Source organism: Chiloscyllium plagiosum, chromosome 3, assembly GCF_004010195.1.
Source record: "Chiloscyllium plagiosum isolate BGI_BamShark_2017 chromosome 3, ASM401019v2, whole genome shotgun sequence".
Classification (NCBI taxonomy): domain Eukaryota; kingdom Metazoa; phylum Chordata; class Chondrichthyes; order Orectolobiformes; family Hemiscylliidae; genus Chiloscyllium; species Chiloscyllium plagiosum.
Window position 1 is genome coordinate 66,867,522 of NC_057712.1, and position 26,410 is coordinate 66,893,931.

At 41.2% G+C, this 26,410-nt stretch overlaps 1 protein-coding gene across 1 annotated transcript in view; it reads right to left on the reverse strand.

Annotated features, from left to right (window-relative positions):
- leg1.1 (liver-enriched gene 1, tandem duplicate 1) overlaps positions 1–26,209 on the reverse strand; it is a 31,713-nt gene extending 5,504 nt beyond the window's left edge. The window contains exons 1-4 of the mRNA XM_043675037.1: positions 25,970–26,209; positions 15,993–16,079; positions 8,004–8,188; positions 659–795 (exon numbers count right to left, since the gene is read on the reverse strand). Of these exons, the coding sequence (XP_043530972.1) occupies positions 659–795; positions 8,004–8,188; positions 15,993–16,079; positions 25,970–26,204 (644 nt within the window). The 5' untranslated portion in view covers positions 26,205–26,209. The remainder of the gene's footprint in view (positions 1–658; positions 796–8,003; positions 8,189–15,992; positions 16,080–25,969) is intronic.
- Positions 26,210–26,410: the final 201 nt, after the last annotated feature.

Consider the following 26,410-nt stretch of genomic DNA (forward strand, 5'->3'; position numbering starts at 1 on the left):
CCTCTTATGCTCGCATCCAAATCATTTATGTAAATGACAAAAAGTAGAGGGCCCAGCACCAATCCTTGTGGCACTCCACTGGTCACAGGCCTCCAGTCTGAAAAACAACCCTCCACCACCACCCTCTGTCTTCTACCTTTGAGCCAGTTCTGTATGCAAATGGCTAGTTCTCCCTGTATTCCTTGAGATCTAACCTTGCTAACCAGTCTCCCATGGGGAACCTTGTCGAATGCCTTACTGAAGTCCATATAGATCACGTCAGTCCTTTGAATGTGTGGCAGGTGAGGACAAGGAAAACTCCAAGGTGTTCTGGGAAGTATGGGAAGGAGTGAGGGCAAAAGTTATTGGAAATGGGTCAGACACAGTTGAGTGTTCTGTAAAACAACGGGATGGTGGAGTCTTCAGTTGAGGTCAAAGAAGAATTTTAATTTGAATGACAAATTTGGAGAATTTTAAAATAGGTTCCTGGTTAAGCAATGTGTCAATGTAGATCCGTGAGCACAGGGGTGTGGGTGAACAGAACTTGATATGAATTAGGAAATGAGGAGAAAATAAGACAATTAATTTAATCTGTAAAAAAGCCATCTGGTTCATTGGCCAAAAACAGTAGAATCAGCAAAATAAACTGAAACAAATAATTAAAACATGCAAATTAAACCTTTCAGAAAATTTTGGAAGTGCAGCTTCAATTGAAGATACGTGTGCTATCCAGATATGACGCCAAACATTATCCTCCTCTGGGGAGATACTAGGTAACAGCCGGCTTTGGGAAATATCCCGTGTTTTTTTCAAAAGCTGTTGAAAAATGTGTTGTAAGTAAATGTCAAGTGTCAATCTACTTGAGCAATTTATTCTCACCCACCAATTCAACCCACCATTTCCTCTCATCATTACTCTTCTATTTTTCTTAATTTCTCTCTGCCCACATTCATGGTGATCTGGGCAGGTTAGGCAGCATCCAAGGAGCAGGAAACTGAAGAAAGGCTCATGCCCGAAACGTCGATTCTCCTGCTCCTTGGATGCTGCCTGACCTGCTGCGCTTTTCCAGCAACACATTTTCAGCTCTGATCTCCAGCATCTGCAGTCCTCACTTTCTCCTTCATGGTGATCTCCTCAACCTTACCATTTCACATGGCCTATTTTTCCAATTTTATTTCACATCTTGACATTTTCCCTGTACAACCTTAAGCCTTTCTTCCCTAAGAAGTGTATTCAAGAAACATAGACTTGGATCCTTATGGCAGATAATTGGCTTTACATTCCTCAGCATAGCTGGCTCTGCCGGGTTCTGCTGTCATCAGCCAAAACTGCTGACTATTCCAGGATCTAACAATGGCTTCCCTTTGCACAGCCTTCTCAAGTCCTTTCCCCAACTTCTCCATGAACAGGTTGAAGGATATTATAGACTTCTCCCAAACGATTGAGACCATTTGTTCAGCTACCTCTGCTGCTTCCCCTGCCCAGGACTTTTAAAAAATGTGTTCATGGTGGACAGTTGGCAATTGTTGCCCATCCCTAATTGCTCTGGAGAAGATGGTGGTAAGATGACTTCAAGAAGCATTGCAGTTGTTGAGGTATAGAGACACCATTGTGATGTTGGGAAGGGAATTCCAGGATTTTTGAACCAGTGACAGTGAAGAAATGGTGGTACATTTCCAAGCTGCCTTGGTATCTGGCTTGAAGGGAAACCTGCATTTGGTAGTGTTTTCATGTATCTGATGTCCTTGTCCTTTTATGTGGTAAATGTCATGAGGAAACATGGTAAGCTACTACAGTGCATCTTGTACTTGTGTCACTAGTCAAGGGAGTGAATACTGAAGGTAGTGATGGGGAGCCAATCAAGTATTGTTAATAAAAGAAAGTACCAGTGCAGTTGTGAGTAGTGAAATAGTTGCAATGAATTATTATGTAGAATCAATAGGGTGTAAATAAGGAATAGCAAGTGAAAGAAGTGACAGCTGGGAGTTGTCTATAGGTCCCCAAAGAGCTGCCTCTCTCCAGGAGAAAACATAAATCAGGAAATGTGGAAGTGTGAATGAAGGGTACTACAATTCTTCTCGATGATCGTAATCTGTAGTATGACTGGACTAATCAGATGGGCAAGGGTAATATGGAAGACAATTTTTTAGAGTGCATCAAGGATTCTTTATTAAAGCAGTGTTGTTGCAGAACCTGCCAAGGAACAAACTATTTCCGATCCCGTCATGTATAAATGATGTCAGGTTAATAAGGGCGGAATGGTGGCACAGTGGATGGCACTGCTGCCTCACAGCGCCAGCATCCCAGGTGTGGAGTTTGCACATTCTCCTCATGTCTGCGTGTGTTTACTCTGGGTACTCTGGTTTCTTCCCACAGTCCAAAGATGTGCAGGCCAGGTGAATTGGCCATGTTAAATTGCCCATAGTGTTAAGGAGATGGGTCTGGGTGGGTTGCTCTTCGGAGGGTCGGTGTGGGCTGGTTGAGCCGGAGGGCCTGTTTCCACACTGTGGGAAATTTAATCTAATCTAAAAACATTGTAGAATTTCAGCTTCAGTTTGATGGAGAGGAACAGTATCCCCAATTTAAATAAAGGCAATTCCAGAACTCTAAGAAAGGAACTTTCTTGAGTGAGATGGGAAATTAGACCATTAGATGCGTAGTGTCAGACATTTAAGCAGATAAACAGAGAGACTTGGGGTGCAGGTTCATAGATCCTTGAAAGTGGAGTCACAAATAGACAGGACAGTGAAGGCGGTGCTTTGGTCACAGCTTTGAGGATAGGAGTGGAATGTCATGTTGTGGGTGTACAAGACATTGAGGCCAGTTTTAGAATACTACTTATAATTCTACTCACTCTGCTATAGAAAGGGTACATAAACATGTACGAGGATATTGCCAGGACTGGAGGGTTTGAGTTATAAGGAGAGGTGGATATGCTGGGATGTTTTTCCCTGGAGTGTCAGAAGCTAAGGGGTGACCTTATTGAGGTTTATAAAATCCAGAAAGGCATAGATAAGGTGAATAGCCAAGGTCTTTTTCCAAGGATAGGAGAGTCCAAAACTAGAGGGGAAAGATTTAAAAGGGACCTGAGAGTAACTTGTTCACACACACACGCACGTGTGGAATGAGCTTCCAGAGGAAGTGGTAGAGGTGGGTACAATTACAATATTTTAAAGACATTTGGACAGGTACATGAAAGGTTTTGAGGGATACAATGGGACTAGTTCAGTTTAGGATATCTGATTGGCATGGACAAGTTGGACCAAAGGGTCTGTTTCCATGCTGTGTGTCTTGTAACATGCAGCAAAAAACAATTCCAATCAAAAAGAAGGACTCATTGAGAAGCATGAACCACCCCTGTTTAACAAGTCAAGGAGACTGTTCAATAAAAATCACAGACACACAAAGCAGTGAAAGTTGTTGGTAGGTCAGAGAATTGTGAATTTTTTAGGAACCATAGAGTCATAGAGATGTACAGCATGGAAACAGACCCTTCGGTCCAACCCGTCCATGCCGACCAGATATCTCAACTCAATCTAGTCCCACCTGCCAGCACTCGGCCCATATCCCTCCAAACCCTTCCCATTCATATACCCATCCAAATGCCTCTTAAATGTTGCAATTGTACCAGCCTCCATCACTTCCTCTGGCAGCTCATTCCATACATGCAGCACCCTCTGCATGAAAAAATTGCCCCTTACATCTTTTTTATATCTTTCCCTTCTGACCCTGAATCTATGCCCTCTAGTTCTGGCCTCTGCCCTCTCCAGGGAAAGGACCTTGTCTGTTTATCTCATCCATGCCCCTCATGATTTTTATAAACAGTATTTGACAAATTAATGGGACTGAAAGGAGACAAGTCACTCAGACGTGATGGCCTGCATCCAAGTGTGTTACAGATAGTGGCTGCAGAGATAGTTGAGGGATTGCTCAAAATATTCCAGAATTCACTGGATTCTGGAGGGTTTCAGCAGATTGGAAAACCATTAATGTGATGCCCCTGTTCACAAAGGGTGGGAAAAAGAAAGCTGCAAAAGAAAGTTGCCTACCAATTGAAAAATTAGCCTAACAAAGGAAAAATTCTAAAGTCCATTATTAAGGAAGAAATAGCAAGACATTTAGAAAATTTAATGTAATGAAACAGTGTGAATATGATTTATAAACTGGGTAATCATATTTGACAAATGTGCTAGCATCCTTTGAGGGCATAACAAGCAGAGCTGGTAAAGAGGAACCTAGAGATGTAGTTTATTTGGATTTCCAGAAGGCATTTGATAAAGTGCCCCATTAAAAATAATGCACAGATAGAAGCTTGTGGTATTGAGTTTAGTGCATTAGCATGGATTGAGAATGAATAAATACACAGCAGAGAGAGAAACAGGATTAATGGGTGTTTTTTCAGGTTAGAAATTTGTAACAAGTGGAGTGCAAAAAGGATCAGTCCTTGTTCCTCAATTATTTACAGTTCATATTTGTAACTTGAATGAGTAGGCAGAGTGTAATGTTTCCAAATTTGCTGTTATAAAAATTAGGTGGGAGGGCATGCTACAATGAGGGCAACAGTAATCAGCAAGGGGCTATAAATAGGTTCTCAGTGAGTTGGCAAAAATTTAGCAGATGGAGTTTAATGTAGGAAAATATGAGGTTGTTCACTTTGGTAGGAAGAATCAAAAGGCATACTATTATTTAATGGAGAGAACCCTCAAAGAAAGTGCAACAGAGATTGATATCAATGTTCTTGTGTTTGAAATACAAAAGGTTATCATGCAGTTGCTGCAAATAATTTGAAAGCAAATGGCATTTTGGCCTTTATTGCTAGAATGTTGAAGTTTAAAAATGGGGAAGTCTTGTTATGACCATATAGAGTCTTGACAAAGCTGCATCTGAAGTATGTGTACAGTTTTGGTCCCCATTTTTAAGAAATGATAGACCAGCATTGGAGGAATTTCAAAATTGATTCACGAGGCTGATTCTGGGATGAAGGGATTGACATGAAGAACGGCTAAACAAGTCAGGCATTCATTCATAGAACAAGCAAATTACTGCAGATGCTGGCAAATTACTAGCATAAATGCTGTCTTCTCCACACTTCACTTCAGCTCTGATGAAGAGTCACCTGGACCTGAAATGTTAACTTGCCTTCTGATGCTGTCTGACCTGCTGTGATCTCCAGCATTTATTGTTTTCAGTCATTCATTCATAGAGTTTAGGAGAACGATGGGTTATCTTATTGAAACATACATGATTTTCTGGGGGGTTAAAACATGAGGTGTTGAGAGCGTGTTTCCATAAGTCGGGAATCTCAAACTAAGGGACATAGTTACAGAATAAAGGGACACTCATTTAAAACTGAGATATGAAGAAAATTTCTTCATTCAGAGGGTAGTGAATGTTTGGAATTTTCTACGCCAGAGGGTTATGGAGGCTATTTCGCTGAAAGTATTTAAAAGGGAGGCAGATAGAATTGTGTAATATAAAGAAGTTGGGCCAAGAGAAACTGGCACAAAATAAGAGTTGAGGCCTGGAAAACATCAACCATGATCTTGCAGGGCATTTCAAAATGGATTCACGAGGCAGATTCTGGGATGAAAGGATTGACATGAAGAACGGCTGAACAAGGCAGGCATTCATTCATAGAAGGAGCAAATTACCGCAGATGCTGGCAAATTACTAACATAAATGCTGTCCCCTCCACGCTTCACTTCAGCTCTGCAGGGCAAGCTTAAGGGACTGAATGGCCATGCCTGCTCCTATTCTTACATTCTTAATTTGGTGTTCTGCTTTGCCCTGGTTGGTATTGAATTTCTTGACTGCTGTTGGAGCTGCATCTATCCAGGCAACTGGAGATTATTCCAACACACTTCTGACTTGTATCTTCTGGATTGTGGACAGGTATTGAAAAGACAGGAATTGAGTTATTTGCCACAAAAAATTCCCAGCCTGTAACCCGATCTTCCAGACACAGGATTATAGGGCTGGTACAGTCCAGCTTTTAATCAACAGTAATCTCTAGGATTTTGATAGTGATGGATACAGCCATAGTAATATCAGTTAGCTTCAAAGTGTAACATTTGGAATCAATTACCAAACTTGTCTGTTTTTTCCCTTGCCCTATACCTGAGCTCACCTCTTTCTCTATCTTCTTTGAGCTCACCTTATCTAAACAATCCACCTCCTGCTCCCATTGCCTGATTCCCATCTTATTTCCCTTTCTGGTCCCCGTGTTAGCTAATATTTTAAGCAGTTCTTTTACATTAGGTTCTTACCATTCTCCTTTGAGTCTGTCACTGTCACTCCTCTCCCCAGAAAATCTTGTTCTTGTTACTTCTTACTCTTGTTCTCTGTGAGCTCACAACTCATTTCAACCTCCTCATCTCCAAAGTATTGAATGTCTTCTTGTTTTCTAAATCTGTGCCCATCTTTTCAGCAAATCCATATTTGAACGTTTTCAGTCGCGTTTCCATTGCAGCACAGAAACAAAAACCCTTATCAAAGTCACATATACCATCCTATGTGACTGTGACTGAAAAACAATCCTTCTACAACCTGTCTCTGACCATTGGCACCCTTTTCCAATGTTTTTCTCTGTCATCCAGCTAGTTAGGATTGTTCTTTGGTTCCATTGCTACATATTCAGTAATAGTGAGATAATAATTTGCAAAGATCTCTTCTATTTCAGGACTGTTACTTTTGGAGTCCATTAAGTCCTGTTTTTCATCTGTGTGAGCTCCTCAACATCATCGTCCAAAAGCACCATATTAAATTTCCACATGTTTACCCTGATTTGCTTTGCCACCACTAGCATTACATGTTGAAGTTTCTTAACACATCCTACAATCGCATATTTCTATGTGATGCATCTTATATTTCTATAGGCACCTCGTCCAATATGACGAGGCAGGTGAAAGTGAGGACTGCAGATGCTGGAGATTAGAGTCGAGAGTGTGGTGCTAGAAAAGCACAGCAGGTCAAGCAGCATCCGAGGAGCAGGAAAATCGACATTTCGGGCAAAAGTCCTTAATCGGGAATGAGGGTGTAAACTGAAGAGATGGTGAGATAAATGGGAGGGGGGCGGGGCTGGAGGGAAGGTAGCTGAGAGTGCTAGATGGAGATGGGGGTAATAGTGATAGGTTGTGCTCCCGCAAGGAGGCTGAACAGTTCATTAACTTCATCAACACATTCCACCCCGATCTTAAGGTCACCTGGACCATCTCATACACCTCCCTCCCCTTCCTAGATCTATCCATCTCAATCAATGGTGCCAACCCATCCTCCCCTCCCGGCACCTTCCCCTGCCACCGTAGGAATTACACGTGGCACACCTCCCACCTCCCACCTCACTTCTGTCCATGGCCCCAAAGGAGGCTTCCACATCCATCAGATTTTACTTGCACTTCGACATGTCATTAACTGTATTCGTTTCTCCTGGTGCGGTCTCCTCCACATTGGGCAGACAGGATGCCTACTTGCACAGCGCTCAGAGAACATCTCTGGGATATCTGCACCAACCAACCCCATCGTCCCGTGGTCGAATACTTCAACCCCCCCTTCCACTCTGCCAAGGACATGCAGGTCCTGGGCCTCCTCCACCACCAAACCATTAACACCCAATGCCTGGAGGAAGAACGCTTCATCCTCTGCCTCAGGACCCTCCCACTACATGGCATCAATGTGGATTTCACCAGTTTCCTCATTTCCCCTCCCCCCCACCTGATCCCAATTTTTGCCTGAAATTTTGATTCTCCTGCTCCTCAGATGCTGCCTGACCTGCTGTGCTTTACCAGCACCACAATATGATGAGGCATACTATTTTGGTTTAGTACAGGCATGACTGCATCTCTTACTGTACTATACATGTTCACACCAATTTAATGCTTGAGAAACTAAGAAGATGTGAAACAATTAGTACACCATGATTTTTCTTCTTGGTTTCCATGCTGAATCAACCATTATCTGTCTCCATTTTTTTTAGATGCATGATAAATAAATGTGCAATATTCCAATAACTTGAAAGAGCAACATACCTGAAAAAAATGTGTCCACTTAGCCATTGTATCAGGAATGAGTACATGACAGTCTCTGGTGTTGTAACAAAAATCATCCACATGTTCTTCAGGAGGTGAGATTTCTATCTCAAAAGGCCATTCATCAAAGAAGCCTGCTTCAACTGCACCCAGAAATGGTATCGTGGCCAGATAGTAATTCATGCCTAAAACAGGAATGGATACAAAACTTGTGAGAAGGCCATAAGATCATCTTGTTCCTCAGATCTCCAGATATGTCAGTAGGCAGCATCTAAATCCTCTCAAACTCTCATGATTGGACATATATGAAAGTAATGGAATACTTGGCAATTTGTATATATCCCAGATTCCAGCAGACAGCAAAATTCAGTGAAACCTCCCAGTTTGAGTGTGGAGAAGTGAAGATATTCCTCTATAGAGATGATCAATTAATTACATATGAGTCAGATGACCTAATCTTTCACCTCTGCCTTTGAACACATTCACACCTTTAGTCAGAACATGATTTTCACAGCAGATTTACAGAAAGCGATTGATTTTTTTAAAGTTACTCAGATGTTCTTGTGCAACTTCCATTCCAACAGCCTCAAAGGTCTTTTCCGAAACTACTGGAGATCCCAATACCTATTCCCCGGCAATTCATTTCTTAAGTAAAAATCAATTCCTCAACATGTAAACTAGGAGTTACATGTAAACAGGATCAGAAACTAAATTCACATTTTACATTAACCTTATCCAAGAGAAACCTTGGATCAATGCATTTTTAATTCAGTTAATATTTTGGAAACCGTAAGACAAAGGAGAAGAAGTAACTTATTTGGCCTACTTTTCGAGTACTCTGCACAGTTCTGGTTGCCCTGCTATAGGAAAGGGTTCAGAAAACATTTACAAGGATCTTGCTAGAACTAAAGAGTTTGAGTTATAAGGAAAGGCTAGATAGCCTGGGACATTTTTCACTGGAGCATATGAAATTGAGTGGTGACTTTATAGAGGTTTATAAAATCATGAGGGGCATAGAGGTGGTGAATAGCAAGGGTCTTTTTCTTAGGGTAAGGAGTTCAAAACTAGTGGACATATTTTTAAGGTGAGAGAATGATTTTAAAGGGGTCTGAGGGATAACCTTTTCACACAGAGGATGGTTCATATGTAGAAAGAACTGCCAGAGGAATGGTGGATGCAGGTACAGTTACAACATTTAAAATACATTGAATAGGTACATAAAAAGGAAAGATGTAGACGGATATGGGTCAAATGCATTTGGTCAGCATGGATGAGTTAGACCAAAGGGTCTGTTTCTGTGCTGTATGACTTTATGACTCAATGAGATTGTGGTTGATATCATAATATCCATCTCCATTTTTCTGCCTTTTCCCCTTAACCGTTGATTAACCTACTAATTAAAAATCAGTCTATTTCAGCCTTGACTATACTTAATGACCCATCCCTACAGCCCTTTGTGTTAAAGAATCCCACAAATCCACTGCACTCTGAGAGAAGAAATGTCTTCTCATCTCTGTCTTAAATGGGTGATTCCTTATTCTGAGATAATAGCCTATGGCTCTAGACACTTCTGCATGAGAAACAACTGTCATTACTGTTAATCTCCAAGACATCTCTCATTCTTCGAATCTCCGATGAGTACAAGACCAACCTGATCAATGTCTTGTTGTAAGGAAATCCTTCCAATGCAGTTGAATCAACTGAGTAAAGCTTTGGACTGACTCCAGTGCCAGCGTATATTTCCTTAGATAAGGGAACCAAACATTATTCTAGGCATGGCCTAGCTAGTATCTTGTAAAGGTTTAGAAAAATGGATATCAACATTCCATCTATTAATGCCGAATTTCAATGTTAGGCTCCAAAATTGATTCCAAAATCCTTCTGTGCTTCAGCTTCCTGCAGTCTTTCTCCACCTAAATATTACTCAGCTCTTCTATTCCATTCTGCCAAAGCACATAACCCATGTTTTTCCATACCAAACTCCATCCAGCAAGTTTTTACCCACTCAATTAACCAAACTTTAACCTCTACTTAATTTGTGAACACAGGAACCAATTGATTTGTACTATATTTGGACAGTATTCTCTGGAAATACGTTATAACTTTACTAGTTTTGTTTATTCCAATTCCAATATTCAGCCTTCACTTGTGAAAAGAATAACCTGCCAGTTTCCTTGAATCATAATCCATTTACAGGACACTTCTGAAGTTCAATCTTATAAGTCGGAGTGGACGGGTAGCTCTCATTGTAATATTGCTCATGTACACTTTGCTTCAAGGGACAAGCACCCATCTCATGGATTGGGTCAGGATGCATCTCAGGTCTCTTCACTCACATTCTTAGTACTCATTCACTATGTTCCTACTTTGATGCTTACAACAATCCTGCTTTGGCTTGCCATTCAACACTTTGCTCCCTCAGCTGCTTTGAAGATTCACAATGCTTCTGTTTTTCTGAGTTGCTTAGTGCAGATGCAAAACCAGGTAGCGGGTCATGTTTGTCAGCATCCTTAGCCAAATGGGTCAAACTACAAAGGAAAAAGGCTGCAACCACATCCAGAATGTGCAGAGTCAATGTTTTACTTTTCTGTCCCAATGTGCGGCTCTTTCTAGAGGACGGGAGGCCCTTCAAGGAGCAGGTTCATGAATCATGCTCTTGTACAACACAGGTTGCAGTCATTTGCAATCATGTCATTGTGTTCTGTCCAACTGTGTGAGGTGCAAATGTTGATCACAAGCAACTTTGACCATGTTATTCATCATTGCAGAGTGAAGATAATTATTTCGGTGAAGCAGAAGAGGCAACCTTAGAAGTTACATGTATGGGCCACAAACTGCAAAGCTAATGCAAGACCTCATAGGCTACACAGGGATAGGAAAGGATTTGTTCTCATTTGAAGTGTAATGTAAGATGCTTTTATGCGCAATGATATTCTCCATGGGTTTTGGTGGATTGGGAGGAGAAAGGTTTCATATTCATGAAGCACTTAATCTTCTACTGTGTCTTTGAAACATGACTGGACCTTATTCTGATGAATGCACTATTGTCAAAGCATCATGCAGGGACATTTTATGGCCCTCTTTCTCAGAGTTTCCCATATCCTACTGTATCAAGGAATGATGCCAATACTAACAGCTCATATTACTGAGAACCTGCTCTGGTTCTTACATTCCCCAAACAGATTCATTATGAGCATGACCTTTGGATGCAACCACAGCAGGAGTTATCCCTGTTGTTGCGCAGAGAAATGGAGGAGAATGGGATGCGCCAAAAAGTTATGTACCAGCAGCAACCTCCAACAGTTGCTAAACAGCTTCCATATGTAGCAGTTGAAGCTAAGGGTCCCTTCAAGAGGTAGAGGATGGCCAGAGTATTTTTATTGTTGATATCTTTTCCTCCAGATGATCAAGGCACAGTGTTGACTCAGGCTGGGGATGTCCCAGGGCACTATGATTGACTGTGCCAATTGGTAGAGCAGGACCTGTGACCTGAGGGAGAGGGTGGCAATCCTATACCAGTAACTGTCAAGCTGACAGCTGCTTTGAACATTTATGTGGGATCTCTCAATTGTCAACTCAGAAATATATCAAGCCTGTTACTGATGCCAATTATGGCAGGTCCCATCACTTTATCCTGTTTCCCTATGATGAGGTCAGTTCTGCAACTTGGGAAATAGGATTCAGGACCAAGCTGGCTTCCTGCAGGTGCAGGATACTATAGGCTGTGTACATACTGCACCATTTCAAAATTCCATTGAATTCATCAATAGAAAGGTATTCTACTCCTTCAATGTACTAGTGACCTGTGATCATCAGTACCATTCCTTGGAAGTGTGCGCTGATACCCTGAGAGCTACCGTGATGCCCATATCCTTGAGACTCTTATGTTCCTGCCATGTATGAGCTGGCCAGATGCCTTACTAAGTTGTTACTGGGGACAAGAGCTTGCAGCCCTAGTATTCTCCCATAACAGGAAATAGCCTTTCCACTTCATCCATGTCAAAACCCCTCAGGATGTTATGTATTTCAATGAAGCTGCAGTAGTACTGTGGCTGGATTGGGTTTATCTGGTTACGCTTCTCAACTCCAGGGGTTGAAATTCTAGCCCATCCAACCTTTCCTCACAAGACAATCTTCCCATTCCAGGTATTAGTTTGGTAAACCTTCTCTAAATTGCCTCCAATATATTTACATTGCTTCTCAAATATGGTGACTAATACATTGCACAGTACACTCAGTGTGGCCTCACCAGTGCTCTGTAAACTAAAGCGTAACCTGCCAACTCTCTGCTTATAATAAGTGATGATATTCCATTAGCTTTCCTAGTTACTTGTTCCCAAGAATCAGGTCTAGCAGTTCCTCCTTTCTTGCTGGACTGGACACATACTGCTGTAGAAAATTCTCCTAGACATTATCTAAGAATGCATGCTCCTCTCTTCCCTTAGCATTGCCATTATCTACTAAGTCCTCTTCTATTAAGTAATAAGTTCTACATTATAATTAGTCTATAATTCTTGCACCGCCTTGTAATTTATTTGCAGATTTGTCCCTCTACATTCTTTGCATGAGTTGGTGGTCTATAAACTGCATTCTTCTTGTTCCTCAGTTCTAGTGTAATTAATTCAGCCCTTAAGCCCTCTGAGACGTCCTCTTTGCCCAGTACTGCAATGCTTTCCTTAAGCAAGACTGCCACTTTGCCTGAAATCTTCCTTTCCTATCTTACCTGAACATCTTGCAATCAGGAATATTTAACACTGAGGAACCATTGCTCTTTACAGTATCCAGAATGGAACACCATTCTTGAGTGGGACATTGGCAACTCTTGCACTAGCTGTCTGGTTGTCTTGACTGTCTAGCAGTCATCCATTTCCTATCTACCTACATGTAATAAACCTAGAAAGTGACCACTTTCTGGATGTGCAATCCATCCAACTCAGACTTTTGGTGCACCACAATGACATCAGCCACAATTTGAGTTCAAAAACCAAGAGGTCAGGCTCCTATATCCAGAAGTAGCTCCTGCTCATATATTCATATTGGTCACATGAAGTGACCACAATTCCCAAATACCAAATGAGAGGCACTCTACATGACCTAGTTACTAAATGTGTGCAACATTAGCAACAATATGGATGAATTGATGCCACTTATAAAAATAAAGCTTAACTGCCATTATGAAGATGTGGCTGCAGTGTGCCACACGCTGGACTGAATGTGTAAAAGGTATTCAACATTTAGGAGCATTAAACAAAAAATGAAAATGAGGTGGGGTAGTGCTCTCCCAGGAAATTATCCTGAACTTCACATCTAGGCTACCTTTGCCCATTTGATTGTTCCAGTCTATATGTAGATAATACGTCCCCATGATTATTGCATTAGCTTCTTGACAGGCTCCCATTATTTCTTCCTTTATATTTCATCCTACCATGTAGTTACTGTTAAGGAGCATGAATATCACTCCTACAAGCTACTCCTTGCCCTCATCATTTCTCATCTCTACCTAAGTTACTTCTACAACCTAGTTGCTTGAACTTAGATAGTTCCTTATTAATTTGCTCATGCCATGACTAAATAACAGAGTTATTCCTCTACTTTTTCCTAGCTTGTATCCTTCCCAAATATCTTGTAACATTCAATGTTCAGGTCTGAATCTATCTTACCTTGCAGCCATGTCTCAGTAAAGGCTTTCAGATCATTCTTATTTGCTTCTATTTGTGCAAGTGGTCCATATTGTTTTGAATATTATATGCATGTTATATGAATGTAATATAAAAGAGTCTTAAATGTTGTCCTTTATTATTTTGTAACCTCTAATCTTATCAGATGATGTACTCTATTTCTTCTTGGCCATTTGTCATTTTGCACATAAATACTTTCTCTCCTCCCCTATCTTTACTCTTGGATTTACTACATCTCCCCAAATTTGATCTCTTGCCCCTTCCGTTTAGTTTTCTTTCTACATTCCTAATGATGTAGCTCAATAGAACAATGGTCCCAGCACAACCCAGATGTACATCCTTCTAATGTTACTGGCATTTATTTTTCCAGTAATGGTGTCAGGGCCCAATGCACCAGAACCTACTTCTCCACACTAATCTTTGAGCCATACTGTCATTTCTTGAATCTTATTTGCCTGATGTCAATTCAGTAACAATCTGGAAATTACTACCGCTGAGGTGTAGCTCTTTGATCTTGTGCTGAGCCCCTCATACCACCTATGCAGAACCTTTTCCTTGTCCTGTCATTGGTACCATCTGGACCATAACAACTGGATCGTCTCCTTCCTATGGTAATTTCCTCTCCAGTCCTGTGCAGATTTCCTTAACTCTGGCATGTTGCAGGCAATACCAAACTCTCGGTCTTTTCCACTGGGAAATGTCAATCTCTGATTGTCCCTGCTACCACTAGATCCCTTTTTGCTGCCTCCACTTGAATGGCTTTCTGCACTATGGCACCATTGTTAGTTAATATATACACCCCACTCTCATCCAAGCAAGCCAAAACTACTTCAGATGGGTTGGACAATTGCAAAGGCTGAGGTTTCTCCACCTCCTCTGTTCCCATATGTGCCTCACACACAGTCACATTTTTCTATCCCTGATCAGTGACAAGCAGAAAGCCATATGCTAAGGGGTCTTACTGCTTCCTAGGATAAGGTGTCCATCTAATTTCCACACCTCCTAACGTTTCAGTGAGTTTTCAGTCCAGCCTACAGTTCATAAACTCTGGGCCATCACTACTTGGGGTGCAAACACCTACTGCAGATATGTTTGCCATGGATTACATTGGAATCCAGACGTTCCCACTTGCTGCACACGTGACACATCATCTTTCCTAAAAGCCATAATTCATTTTAATAAACTATTTAATTACTTTATTCAATCTTTAGATTCCTGTATTTTTATTTACTTCCTTTACCTTAGCTCTAGTATTCTTTTAAGTCTTTGGAGTAAAATATACCTTAATCAATTACCAGATACTTGCCAAACAGCCAAGTTCCATGATCCAAGGTGGCGGTGGTACCAGAGTTCGTCCCCTCCATCCATTTCTTTTCTTTTTTTTCTCTTTTGTGCTTTTTTCCTTCTTTCTTCTTGGCAATGTCATGAACTCCCAGCCTCAATGCAGACTCGGACTCTTGGCCTCAGCGTGGAAGCGGCACAGTGGTCTTTCAGCCCAGCGTGATGTGGTGGTCTCTCAGCAGCCCAACATGGCAGTCTCTTGGTGGCCCATAATGGCAGTCCCTCAACAGCTTGGAGTGGCCTCAGTGTCGACTTCTGGTCTCAGAATGATTGCAGAGTGGTCTCTCTCTGCCTCAAAAGCCTCAAAGTAGTACCTGGCAAAGTCTGGAATCAAGGCCCAGCACAGCCTAAACGGTAGGTGCTGGTGTAGACTGGGTTGGAAGGACTATTATTTCTTTATTTTTCTAACTTATCCTATGATCTATAATGCTAGACTTTTTATTTATTTGCTTTTGTAATATTTTTCCCCTAAGAAATTGTACTTAAGAATCTGTACCTAGGTATCTTTGTATCTAAGATGGTGCCATAAGTGGCAACTTGTAAACTCTTCACTGTACTCATTTGATTATATGTGACAATAAAACTAATTCTATCCTATTCTAACCAGTCACCTACCTGCTTCCGTGTGATTTCATATTAGATTTTTCCACTGGGCAGGGATATGAGAGAAATAGGTCAAGTAGTACAAGACAGCTTCTCCCCGCTCTTTTTAAATTTGCTGCTGCCTTCTCCTCCTCTCAGTTCTGTCTTTGCAATGAAACATCTCACCTTATTGGGTTATTGTAAACATTCAACAAATTGGCACTGCAAAGAGCGAACTACTTTGACCAGTTTATGAATTAACTTTAGCTGGTTCTTAATTGATTCCTGCAGTGCAGTTAGTTTGAATTATATTTGAAAAATATAGTCGAGGAGTGTGATAAAAACAATTTTATACACTTTCGTTAATTCAAGAAATGTTACTACTCACAGGACCACCAACCTGTTGTTGAAATACATAGTGGGTCACCAGTTTGCTGACCACAAGACGTTGCATCAGATGGATCTGCTAATCTACCTAGAATAACAAGACAATTAGTTATGCTCACCAATATACTATTATCCAATTCTACATCTCAGTTAATATTATTAGGGTCATTGCAACAAAATGATATTCAAAACCTCTCAGAAATCAAATGAATGTTTTTACAAACTGATTGCAATGATAATAAGAACATATTCCCACATTTGTGAGTTTTTGCTTTTAATTGCTGTTTTCTTGTTCATATTCCCTTTGCAACATTTTATACAAAGGCTGACAAACTCTTCTTAAGTCTGTCATTCCTGCTTTGAAACTATTTGTTACAAGATATATGAGAACCCCTGAGATTGTTCACTGACAAAATTCCCTCTCTTCTCCCTATCAATAAGTCTTTTGACCTGATTTGTTGTTACTCAGATTCCATTGGGAATTCAGCATGTGAAGAATTCTGAGCACCATTTCTCATCCTACCTGTCTATATTAACACTTAAGAGGAATATATCACTATGCTATGTTGTTCCTTTGTAATTTTTATTTGGTGTTCAGTGAACCTCTGTTGCAGCGGTTCTGTGGTTAGATTGGATTTATCTAAATACTTTCCTACAAGTACTTTGTGTTGCGATGAATGGTTTCACATTTTCATTGGCAGACCAAACAAATTTAGTAAATTAAAGCAAAAAACTGTGGATGCTGGAAATCTGAAACAGTCACAGAAAAATCTCAGTAGATCTGGCTACATCTGCAGAGAGAGGGATAGACACTTAAAGTTTTGAGTCCAGTATGACTCTTCTTCAGACTCTTCTATTCTGCTGAGATTTTCTAGCAAATTTTGTGTTTGTTTCAAATTTAGTAAATATTACTCCAATTGCTAAGTTGCAAAGGAGGTCTGAATGATTCAAAGTGTTGCTATCTAATTAGAAAAAAAACCCTATTATTTAATAGCTTTTTGAAATCAACATCATTCTTGTTAAATAGTTTGTGCTGACATTTGTATGTGTAACACGTAAATGCTCTAACTTGGATGAAGTTGGACCATAAAGGAATAGCATCAGCGTTGACCTTCAGTTTGTCCACAACATTTTTAGGAAACTAACCAGACAAACCCACCTTGCCACAGAAATATAGTGAACACCAAATAAAAATAACAAACGAGAAACATAGCATGCTAATATGTTGCCTTAAGTGTTAATATACAGACAGGTAGAATGAGAAATGGTGATCAATATTCTTCACATGCTGGATTCCTGATGGAATTTGGGTAGCACAAATCAGGGCAAAAGATTTATTCAGAGGGAGGAGAGAGAGAATTTTATTAGTGAACAATTTCAGGGATTCTCATAAATCTTAGGTTTGTTGATCTGAGACACCAGAGTTTATGCTACATTTAGGATCATTAAAAAACAAAAAGAAAGCAGAAATCTCACAGATATTTTTAATCAATCTGTTCAGATGTATTATGTCACACCTTTGTTGTAGATGGGGCACAAGACGTAGGCCTTCTGTTCCAGAGGTAAGGACAGTGCTACTGTATTGCAAGAGTCTCCATTTAGAAATATCACATACATTTATTTGGTATTTTTATTTTTGATGAAGTATGTGTGCATTTGCTTATCTATTTGATCATTGGAAAGGACAAGAATGGTGCCTTTAGTGAATCCAGACACCCCGCTAATTAGACTTCTAACACTTCAAAATGTAAGCCTTTCATAAAGCAAGAAAAAAAGTAGCTTGCTAACAAAGACAGAGAGTAACAAAGGAGTACCTGTAACATGAAGAACAGGTGGTGAGTAGACATGGCAAAGGAAATGTTACATCATGCTTACATGAATGATATCTGTGGCACCTTTACTGCTACAAAGATCATTTATGGTCTGAGCACTCCAGGTTCATCTCTTCTGAGATCTAAGGATGTGGGAAATCAGATCATGGAAAAGCAAAATGTCAACACGTATTGCAGGGAGCTTTTTAAGACCTTTTTGATCAAGAATTCAGTGTTGATGAAAGTATTTTCAATTGCAACCCTCAGCACTCAGTTAGAGATGAGCTCAGATCTTAACAACTGCCTAATGGGGTGATGAAAGCCATCAGATAAATGAAGAACAACAAAGCGCCTGAGGCAATGGAATCCTTGGGAAAATATTTAAATACAGAGTGAGGAACTAACATTACATAGCCGTGCTCTCATCCTACAAATTTGGAATGAAGAAGATGTTCTGAACAATGTTCAAAGTTGTAATAATCTTCAAGAAAGACAACAAATCCCTCTATGAAAAATTACAGACAACTTCCTGCTCTTCATTGCAGGAAATATCATTATATAGACTGAGGATTGTAACGGCACAAAATGTACTCTGCTTGGGGGATTTCAATGTCCATCACCATGAGTGGCTCAGCAGCAGCATTACTGATTGAGCTGGTAGAGACCTTAAAGATAAAGCTGCTCAACAGAGTCTGCAGCAGGTGGTGAGGGAACTAGCAAGAGGGAAAAACAACTTTACCTCAGCTTCACCAAACTGCCAGCTGAAGATTAATCTATCCATGACAGTATCTGTAAGAATGACTACTGCACAGTCATGTGGAGATGAAGTCCTGCTTTCATGATATTCCACATGGTAGCTCAGTGGTTAGCAATGCTGCCTCACAGAGCTAGGGACCTGGGTTCAATTCCAGCCTCAGGTGACTGTCTGTATGCAATTTCACATTATCTTTGTATTTGCTTGGGTTTCCTCCAGGTGCTCCAGTTTACCCCCACGGGCCAAAGATGTGCATGGTCATGCTAAATTGCTCATCGCTGGGCGTCCATGAGGTGCTGTGGGCCATCTGTAGCAGCAGAATTGTAGTTTAGCATAATCTGTAACCACATGGTCAAGCCATGGGATCAATCCTGGTTCAATAGAGAGTACAGGGGGGCATGCAGGTGCAGCACCAGGCATACCTGAAAATGAAGTGTCAACCTGGTGAAGCTATGAAACAGAATTACTTGCATGCCAGACATCATAAGCAGCAAGTGCTAGAGCTAAGTGATCTCACAACCAACAGATAAGATCTAAGCTCTGCAGTCCTGCCACATCTATTTGTGAGTGGTGGTGGACAATCAAACAACTCACTGGAGGAGGAGACTGCACAAATCATAGAATCATAGCATCCCTACAGCGTGGAAGCAGGCCATTTGGTCCATCAATTGTCCCCATCTTCAATGATGGAAGAGCCCGGCACATCAGCACAAAATATAAGGCAGAAACATTTGCAGCAATCTTCAGCTAGAAGTGTTGAGTGATGAGCCACCTCAGCTTACTCCAGTGGTTCCTAGCATTATAGATACCAGTATTCAGTCAATTCATTTTACTCCACATGATATCAAGAAATGTTTGGGGACACTGGATACTGGAAATGGTATCAGCTCTGACAACATTCCGGCAAAAGTGCTGAAGACTTGTGCTCCAGAACTTGCCACTCCCCTACCCAAGCTCTTCCGGTACAGTTACAACACTGGCATCTATCCAATAGTATGGAATACTGCCCAGGTACATCCTGTACATAAAAAGCAGGACAAATCCAACCCAGACAATTACTGCATCATCAGTCTGCTCTTGATCATCAGTAAAATGATATAAGGTGTCATCAACTGTGCTATCCAGCAGCACCTGCTCAGTGACGCCCAGTTTGGGTTCCACCAGGACCACTCAGTTCCTGACCTCATTAAACTGTTGGTTCAAACATGGACAAAAGAGCTGAATTTCAGAGGTGAGGTGAGAGTGACAGCCCTTGGCATCAAGGCTACATTTGAACAACTGTGGCATTAAGGAGCCTTAGCAAAACTGGAATCAATAGGTATCAGTTGCCAAACTCTCCACTGGTTGGAATCATACCTAGCACATAGGAAGATGGTCATGGTTGTTGGAGGTCAATCATTTCAGCTCCAGGACATCTCTGTAGGAGATCCTCAGGGTAGTGTACAGGGCCCAAACATCTTCAATTACTTCATCAATAACCTTCCCTCCATCATAAGGTCAGAATTTAGAATGATCATTGATGATTCCACAATCTTCAGCACCAATCATGACTCCTCAGATACTGAAGTAGTCAATGTTCAAATGCAACAAGATCTGGACAATATCCAGGCTTGGGCTGACAAGTGGCACATAACATTCATGCCACACAAATGCGAAATTATGACCATCACCAATAAACGACAAATTAACCACCATTCCTTGTGAATCAATGGTGTTACCATCACTGAATTCCTCACTGTCAACATCCTTGGGGTTACAATTGACCAGTGCTCACTGGTGTCACCACAGCAGCTACAGGAGGCTAGGAATACTGCGGTAAGTAACTTATCTCCCGACTCCCCAAAACCTGTCCATCATTGACAAAACACAAGTCAGGAGTGTGATGGAATATTTGTCTGGATGAGTGCAGTTCCAACAACACTCAAGAATCTTAACACCATCCAAGACAAAGCAGCCTGCTTGATTGGCACCACATCCACAAACATCCACTCCCTCTACCACTGATGCTCAGTAGTAGTAGTGTGTACTATTTACAAGATGTACTGCACAAATTCACCAAATATCCTCAGACAGCACCTTCCAAACCTACGACCACTTCCATCTAGAATGACAAGGGCAGAACATATATGAGAACATTATCACATTCAAGTTTCACTCCAAACCACTCACCATCCTAACTTGGAAATGTATCAGTGTTCCTTCATTGTCGCTGGGTCAAAATCTTGGAATTCCTTCCCTAAGCACATTATGTGTTGACAAGAAGGCAACTCATCACCACCTCTCAAGGGCAACTGGGGACTGGCAATAAATGCTGGCCAGCCAGTGACGCCCACATCCCACAAATGATTTAAAAAGTCTTCTGAACAGACTCATTACACGTACTGAACAGCAACCCTCTAAATCTCAAGGTGGGTTCACGCTATTAATGGTCACAGCAAACATGATTTTCACATCTTGCCAATGACACAAAAATCTTGCAGACAACATTAAATTCTTTATGTGTTTTTTTTTCAACTTGAGCAAGGCCTTTAAATCTGTAAATTATGGGACACTCCAGCAAGTTCTACTCATTTATGGGTGTACTTCAAAATTAGTCACCATTCTTTGTGACTAGCACCCTGGTGGACTGCAACTCTATTTATCAAACGGTATCAAGCTGGAGGGTGTTCAGAAATGTTATCAGAACGTTGTTGGGATGGTAGATTTGAGTTATAAAGAAAGGCTGGATAAGCTGGGGCTTTTTTTTTCACTGGAGTGTAGGAGGTTGAAAGGCGACCTACTAGAAATTTATAAAATAAGGAGAGGTAAAGATAACACTATGGTAGTTGTCTTTTCCCTAGGATGGGGAATTTCAAGAGTAGGAGGCACATTTTTATGGTGAGAGGAGAGAGATTTTAAAAAGACATTAGAGGCAATTTTTTTACACAGATGGTGGTTCGCTTGTGGAATGAACTTCTTGAGGAAGTGATGGATATGGGTATAATTACAATGTTTAAAAGACATTTGGATAGATACTCGAATAGGAAAGGTTTGGAGGGGTATTGGCCAGGAGCAGGCAGGTGGGGCTAGTTTAGGTTGGGATTATATTTGGCATGGACTGGTTGGACCAAAGGGTCCATTTTCATGCTATATGACTCTATGACTCTGATCACTCCAATTAAAATCTAAAACCATCTGACTTCAGTCAATGATCTCTAAAAAAGTGATGATTCACCAGTAATATAGGGACTTCTGATAGTGGTGGTGAGCAGTCTACTTGAACTACTGCAGTCTATTTGGCGTAGGTACACCCACAATATTGTTGGGGAGGAATTTCCAGGATTTTGACTCAGTGATGGTGAAAGAATGGTGATTTATTTTCAAGTCTGGATGGCACATGGTCGAGAAGGGAATTTGCAGGTGGTGATGTTCATTTGTATCAATGCTCTTATCCTTCAAGATGTAAGTGGTAATGGGTATGGAAGGTGCTGGCTAATGGTGAATTCCTGCAGTGCATCTTGTGAATGATACATACTGCTGCTGTTGAGCATTAGTGACGCAGGTAGTGGATGAGGTATAATATTGGACGAGGTGCCAATTAAGTGGCTGCTTTCTCTTGCATGGTCTAAGCTTATTGACTGTTGTTGGAGCTGCACTCATCCTGGCAAGTGGGGAGGATTCCATCAGACTTATGATTTGTGCCTTGTAGATGATGGACAGGATTTGGGGAGTCAGTGGATGGGTTACTTGCTGCAGGATTCCTAGCCCCTGACCTGCACTTCTAGTCACATTATTTATCAGGCAAGTCCATTTTGTTCCTCATCAACAACAGTGCCCAGGATTTTGACAGTGCAGAATTCAGCGATAGAAATACCCAAGGTCAGTGGATAGAATCTCTCTTATTGGAATTGATCTTTGTCTGACATCTGTGCTACAAATGTTATTTTCCACTTATGAGTCCAGGGCCTACTGCATTTTAACATAGACTGATTCAGTATCTGCAACATTGCAAATGGCACTGAACACTGTGTCATCAGCAGCAGAAACTTCTACTTCTCACATTATGATGGGGGCAAGGCCGTTGATGAAGCATCTGAAGACGGTTAGACCTAGGACACCATCCTGAGGGACTCCTGCAGAGATGTCTTGGGTTTGAGCTGACTGAACTCCAACAACCACAACCATCATCTTTTGTAATGGGTATGATTCCAACTAGAGGACAGTTCTCTATCTCCTGCAATTCCCATTGTCCTTTGTTTTACTTGGGCTTCTAGGTGCCTCATTAGGTCAAATGTGGTCTTGAAGTCAAGGATATTGAATCTCACCTCACCTTTTGAGTTCAGGCCTTTTTATTCACATTTTTGGGTAGATACCAGTGTTGTAGCTATATTGGAATGGCTTGCCTAGGGACATAGAATGTTGTGGAGCATGCCTTCAGTACTTTTGCTGACATGCATTGCTTTCAGGTGTTTACTGATAAGACATGGAATGGACCAAATTGGCTAAAAATCTGTAATGCTTAGACCTCCAGAGGATGCCAAGATGGAATATACACTTGGGACTTCTGAACAAAGATTATTGCAAATGCTTCAACCTTATCGCTTGTACTGATGAGCTGGGCTTGCCCATCATGGTAATATTTGCCTCCTTTTCCTCCAGTGATTTGTTTAATTGTCCACAATCATTCATGACTAAATGTAGCAGGACTGCAGGGCTTAGATCTCATTTGTGGGTTGTAGAATTTCTTAGCACGATGTATCACTTGCTCCATATGCTGTTTGTCACACAAAGGGTCCTGTGTTGTAGCTTCACTAGGTTGACGCCTCATTTTTAGGGACTCCTGATATTGCTGCTGGCATGTCATGCTGCACTCTTCATTTGAACCAGGTTGTCCCTGGGCTTGATGGTCAGTGATGTGTTGGAGCTGATCTCCAGAAAATAATTGCCATATATGCTGAGGCATATGTGAAGATGGGGCACATATTCAACATTCAGAAAACCAAAGTCTTCCATCAACAGATTCAAATGCATTGTTAGATTTGTTAGATTTCATAATTAATGCTTGGAAAGTGCGGAACTCTTCCAATAACTTGATAATTACCTTTCTCAGAAAGTGAACATTGACAAAGAAATTTAGGATTACCTGAAATTTGCTAAGGCAATCTTTAGCCACATGTGAAAGGGTGTTTGGAGATCACAACTACAAAATTGAAACAAAGGTCATGATTTATCACAAGCTCATGGTCTCTTCCTTACATTACAGGGCTGAAACATTGTCAGTGCACAGGAGGCACCTCAAAATACTGGAGTCTTACCACCAATGCTGCTTGTAGAAAATCTAAAATATCAAGTGAAAGGACAGATGCACCAATAGCATTGAATTCTCATAAGCAGGTTCCGCAAATGCCGAGACTATGCACTTCTGATATCAACTTTTTTAGTTTGGCCATACAATTTGGAAGGTAAAAACAATGACTGCAGATGCTGGAAACCAGATTCTGGATTAGTGGTGCTGGAAGAGCACAGCAATTCAGGCAGCATCCGAGGACAGGCAAAATCGACGTTTCGGGCAAAAGCCCTTCATCAGGAATAAAGGCAGAGAGCCTGAAGCATGGAGAGATAAGCTAGAGGAGGGTAGGGGTGGGGAGAGAGTGGCATAGAGTACTGTCACATTGACTGACTGTCGATAGATTGTGTGCTTTTTGAACAAAGTATAATGTATCTGCAAACTCAAATCCGCAAATTTAAATTCACCCCGTGTGTGTGTTTGTGTGTGTGTGAGGGAGAAGGACGTGTGTGTGTTTGTGTGCACGCTTGAGAGAGTGTGTAAGTTAGTGATGAAGTATTTCTCTGTGACAGTAGGTGGGTGTGTGAGTGTGTTTGTGTGAGAGTGTGTGTATATGTCTGTATATATGTGCTTGTGTGTGTATGTGTGCTTGTATGTGAGTGTGAGTGTGTGTGTGAGTGTATAGTGTGGTGGGGTCACCTGTAGTATGACATGAACCCAAGATCCTGGTTGAGACTGTCCTCATGGATACTGAGCTTGGCTATCAGTCTCTGCTCAGCGATTCTGCATTGTCGTCTATCCCAAAGTTCACCTTGGAGGATGGTCACCCGAAGATCCGAGGCCAAATGTCTTTGGCTGCTGAAGTCTTCCCCGACAGGGAGAGAACATCCCTGTCTGGCGATCGTTGCGCGGTGTCCATTCAAGTGTTGTCGTAGCGTCTGCATGGTCTCGCCAATACACCATGTCTTGGAATATCTTATATGCCTTGGAGTATCTTATTCAAGAGAGACAATGCTGGCCAAGTCACACGAGTACCTGCCGCATACATGGTGGGTGATGTCCCGATGTGAAATGGTAGTATCCATGTCAATGATCTGACACATCTTACAGTGGTTGCCAATGACAGGGTTGTGTGGTGTTATGGTTGAGGTAAAAACAATGACTGCAGATGCTGGAATCCCTACTGCGAATCCTCTTGCAAGGATGCCTGCCTTGAAGAAGTTTTCCTCTTCTCTCTACAAGAATCTCAGGGAGTCTCTCTCTCATTGCAACTCCCAGGTCATTTCCTCAGACTCTATGCTACTCTCTCCCCACCCCCACCCTCCTCTAGCTTATCTCTCCATGCTTCAGGCTCTCTGCCTTTATTCCTGATGAAGGGCTTTTGCCCGAAACGTCGATTTTGCCTGTCCTCGGATGCTGCCTGAATTGCTGTGCTCTTCCAGCACCACTAATCCAGAATCATACAATTTGGAAGCCAGATTTCAGCCTCCCAAATCAGAATGTCTTCATCCACCTCAGTCAGGGCAGATGCATGAGAAACAGAAGGCAGAAGTGGATAGATTCATGTTAAGTGAGGGAATCAAATATTGGATTTATTGACTGCCAGAGTAGGTTTGAGGCAGTACTTTTGTTCTTATTTTGTATGTGCATGAGTTCGCGAGTGCTTCTAGGACATGCAGAAAAACAACATTAAAAAAATGCAACATTGTCAACAACTCCTGGGCCTGGACCAAACTAAATGCACTCAGTGTCTGTGGAAAATCTCAATAACAATATAAAGATGAGGAAAAGGATGAGTGGCAAAAAGCACAAGACATTTTTCAAATGCATAATACAAATCCAGACATCCCTCAGGACAAAAGGATGTCCTACACAAAGCCTCAAGATCCCAAATCATCCTTATGAGCTTTTTCAGAACCACGGAAAAAATGATTCCTGCTGGTGATGGATAGTAGTCAATAGTACTTCAAACTGTAAGCGTGGACAGTATGCAAATTGCATTTAGATTTAAGACTATTATCCTGGTATTATTATGTTTATATATAATTGTACTTTTAAATAACATTTGTTCCTGTGCAGTCCATTTGCAGTACTCAGAATGACATGAATTTTGCACATATCATGAACACATTTAAATAATCTCATACCTGTGTTAAACTGCCATCCATGTTGCAGTGGCAAACCCCACAACACATTTCCTGTATTCCTGGGTCCAAAACTTTCCATGTACTTAGCTGTGACACTCAGAAGTATTTTATACATTCCCATTCGTTCCAGATAATTCCAAGGATTAATAACCGTTTTGTTATGGATGGTGACAAAACCAGCCAGTGAGTCTGGAACATTATCCCATAGTGGTGGATAATTTTCAGCTTCTCTCATGCTGTCATGTCCGTTTACATTTGAACAAATTATCAATAATGCAGAAAGGAATGCAGTGGCAGGTGCTTTGCAAACTGGAATAGGCCACGCCATTTTGAATGACTTCAAAAAAATGTTCAATTCTCTTTTTATAAGCTCCATGGTCTCCTCTGTATGTTTGCTATGAATTATCATGAATTTCACAAGTGTTTCTTTTCCCAGTGTCA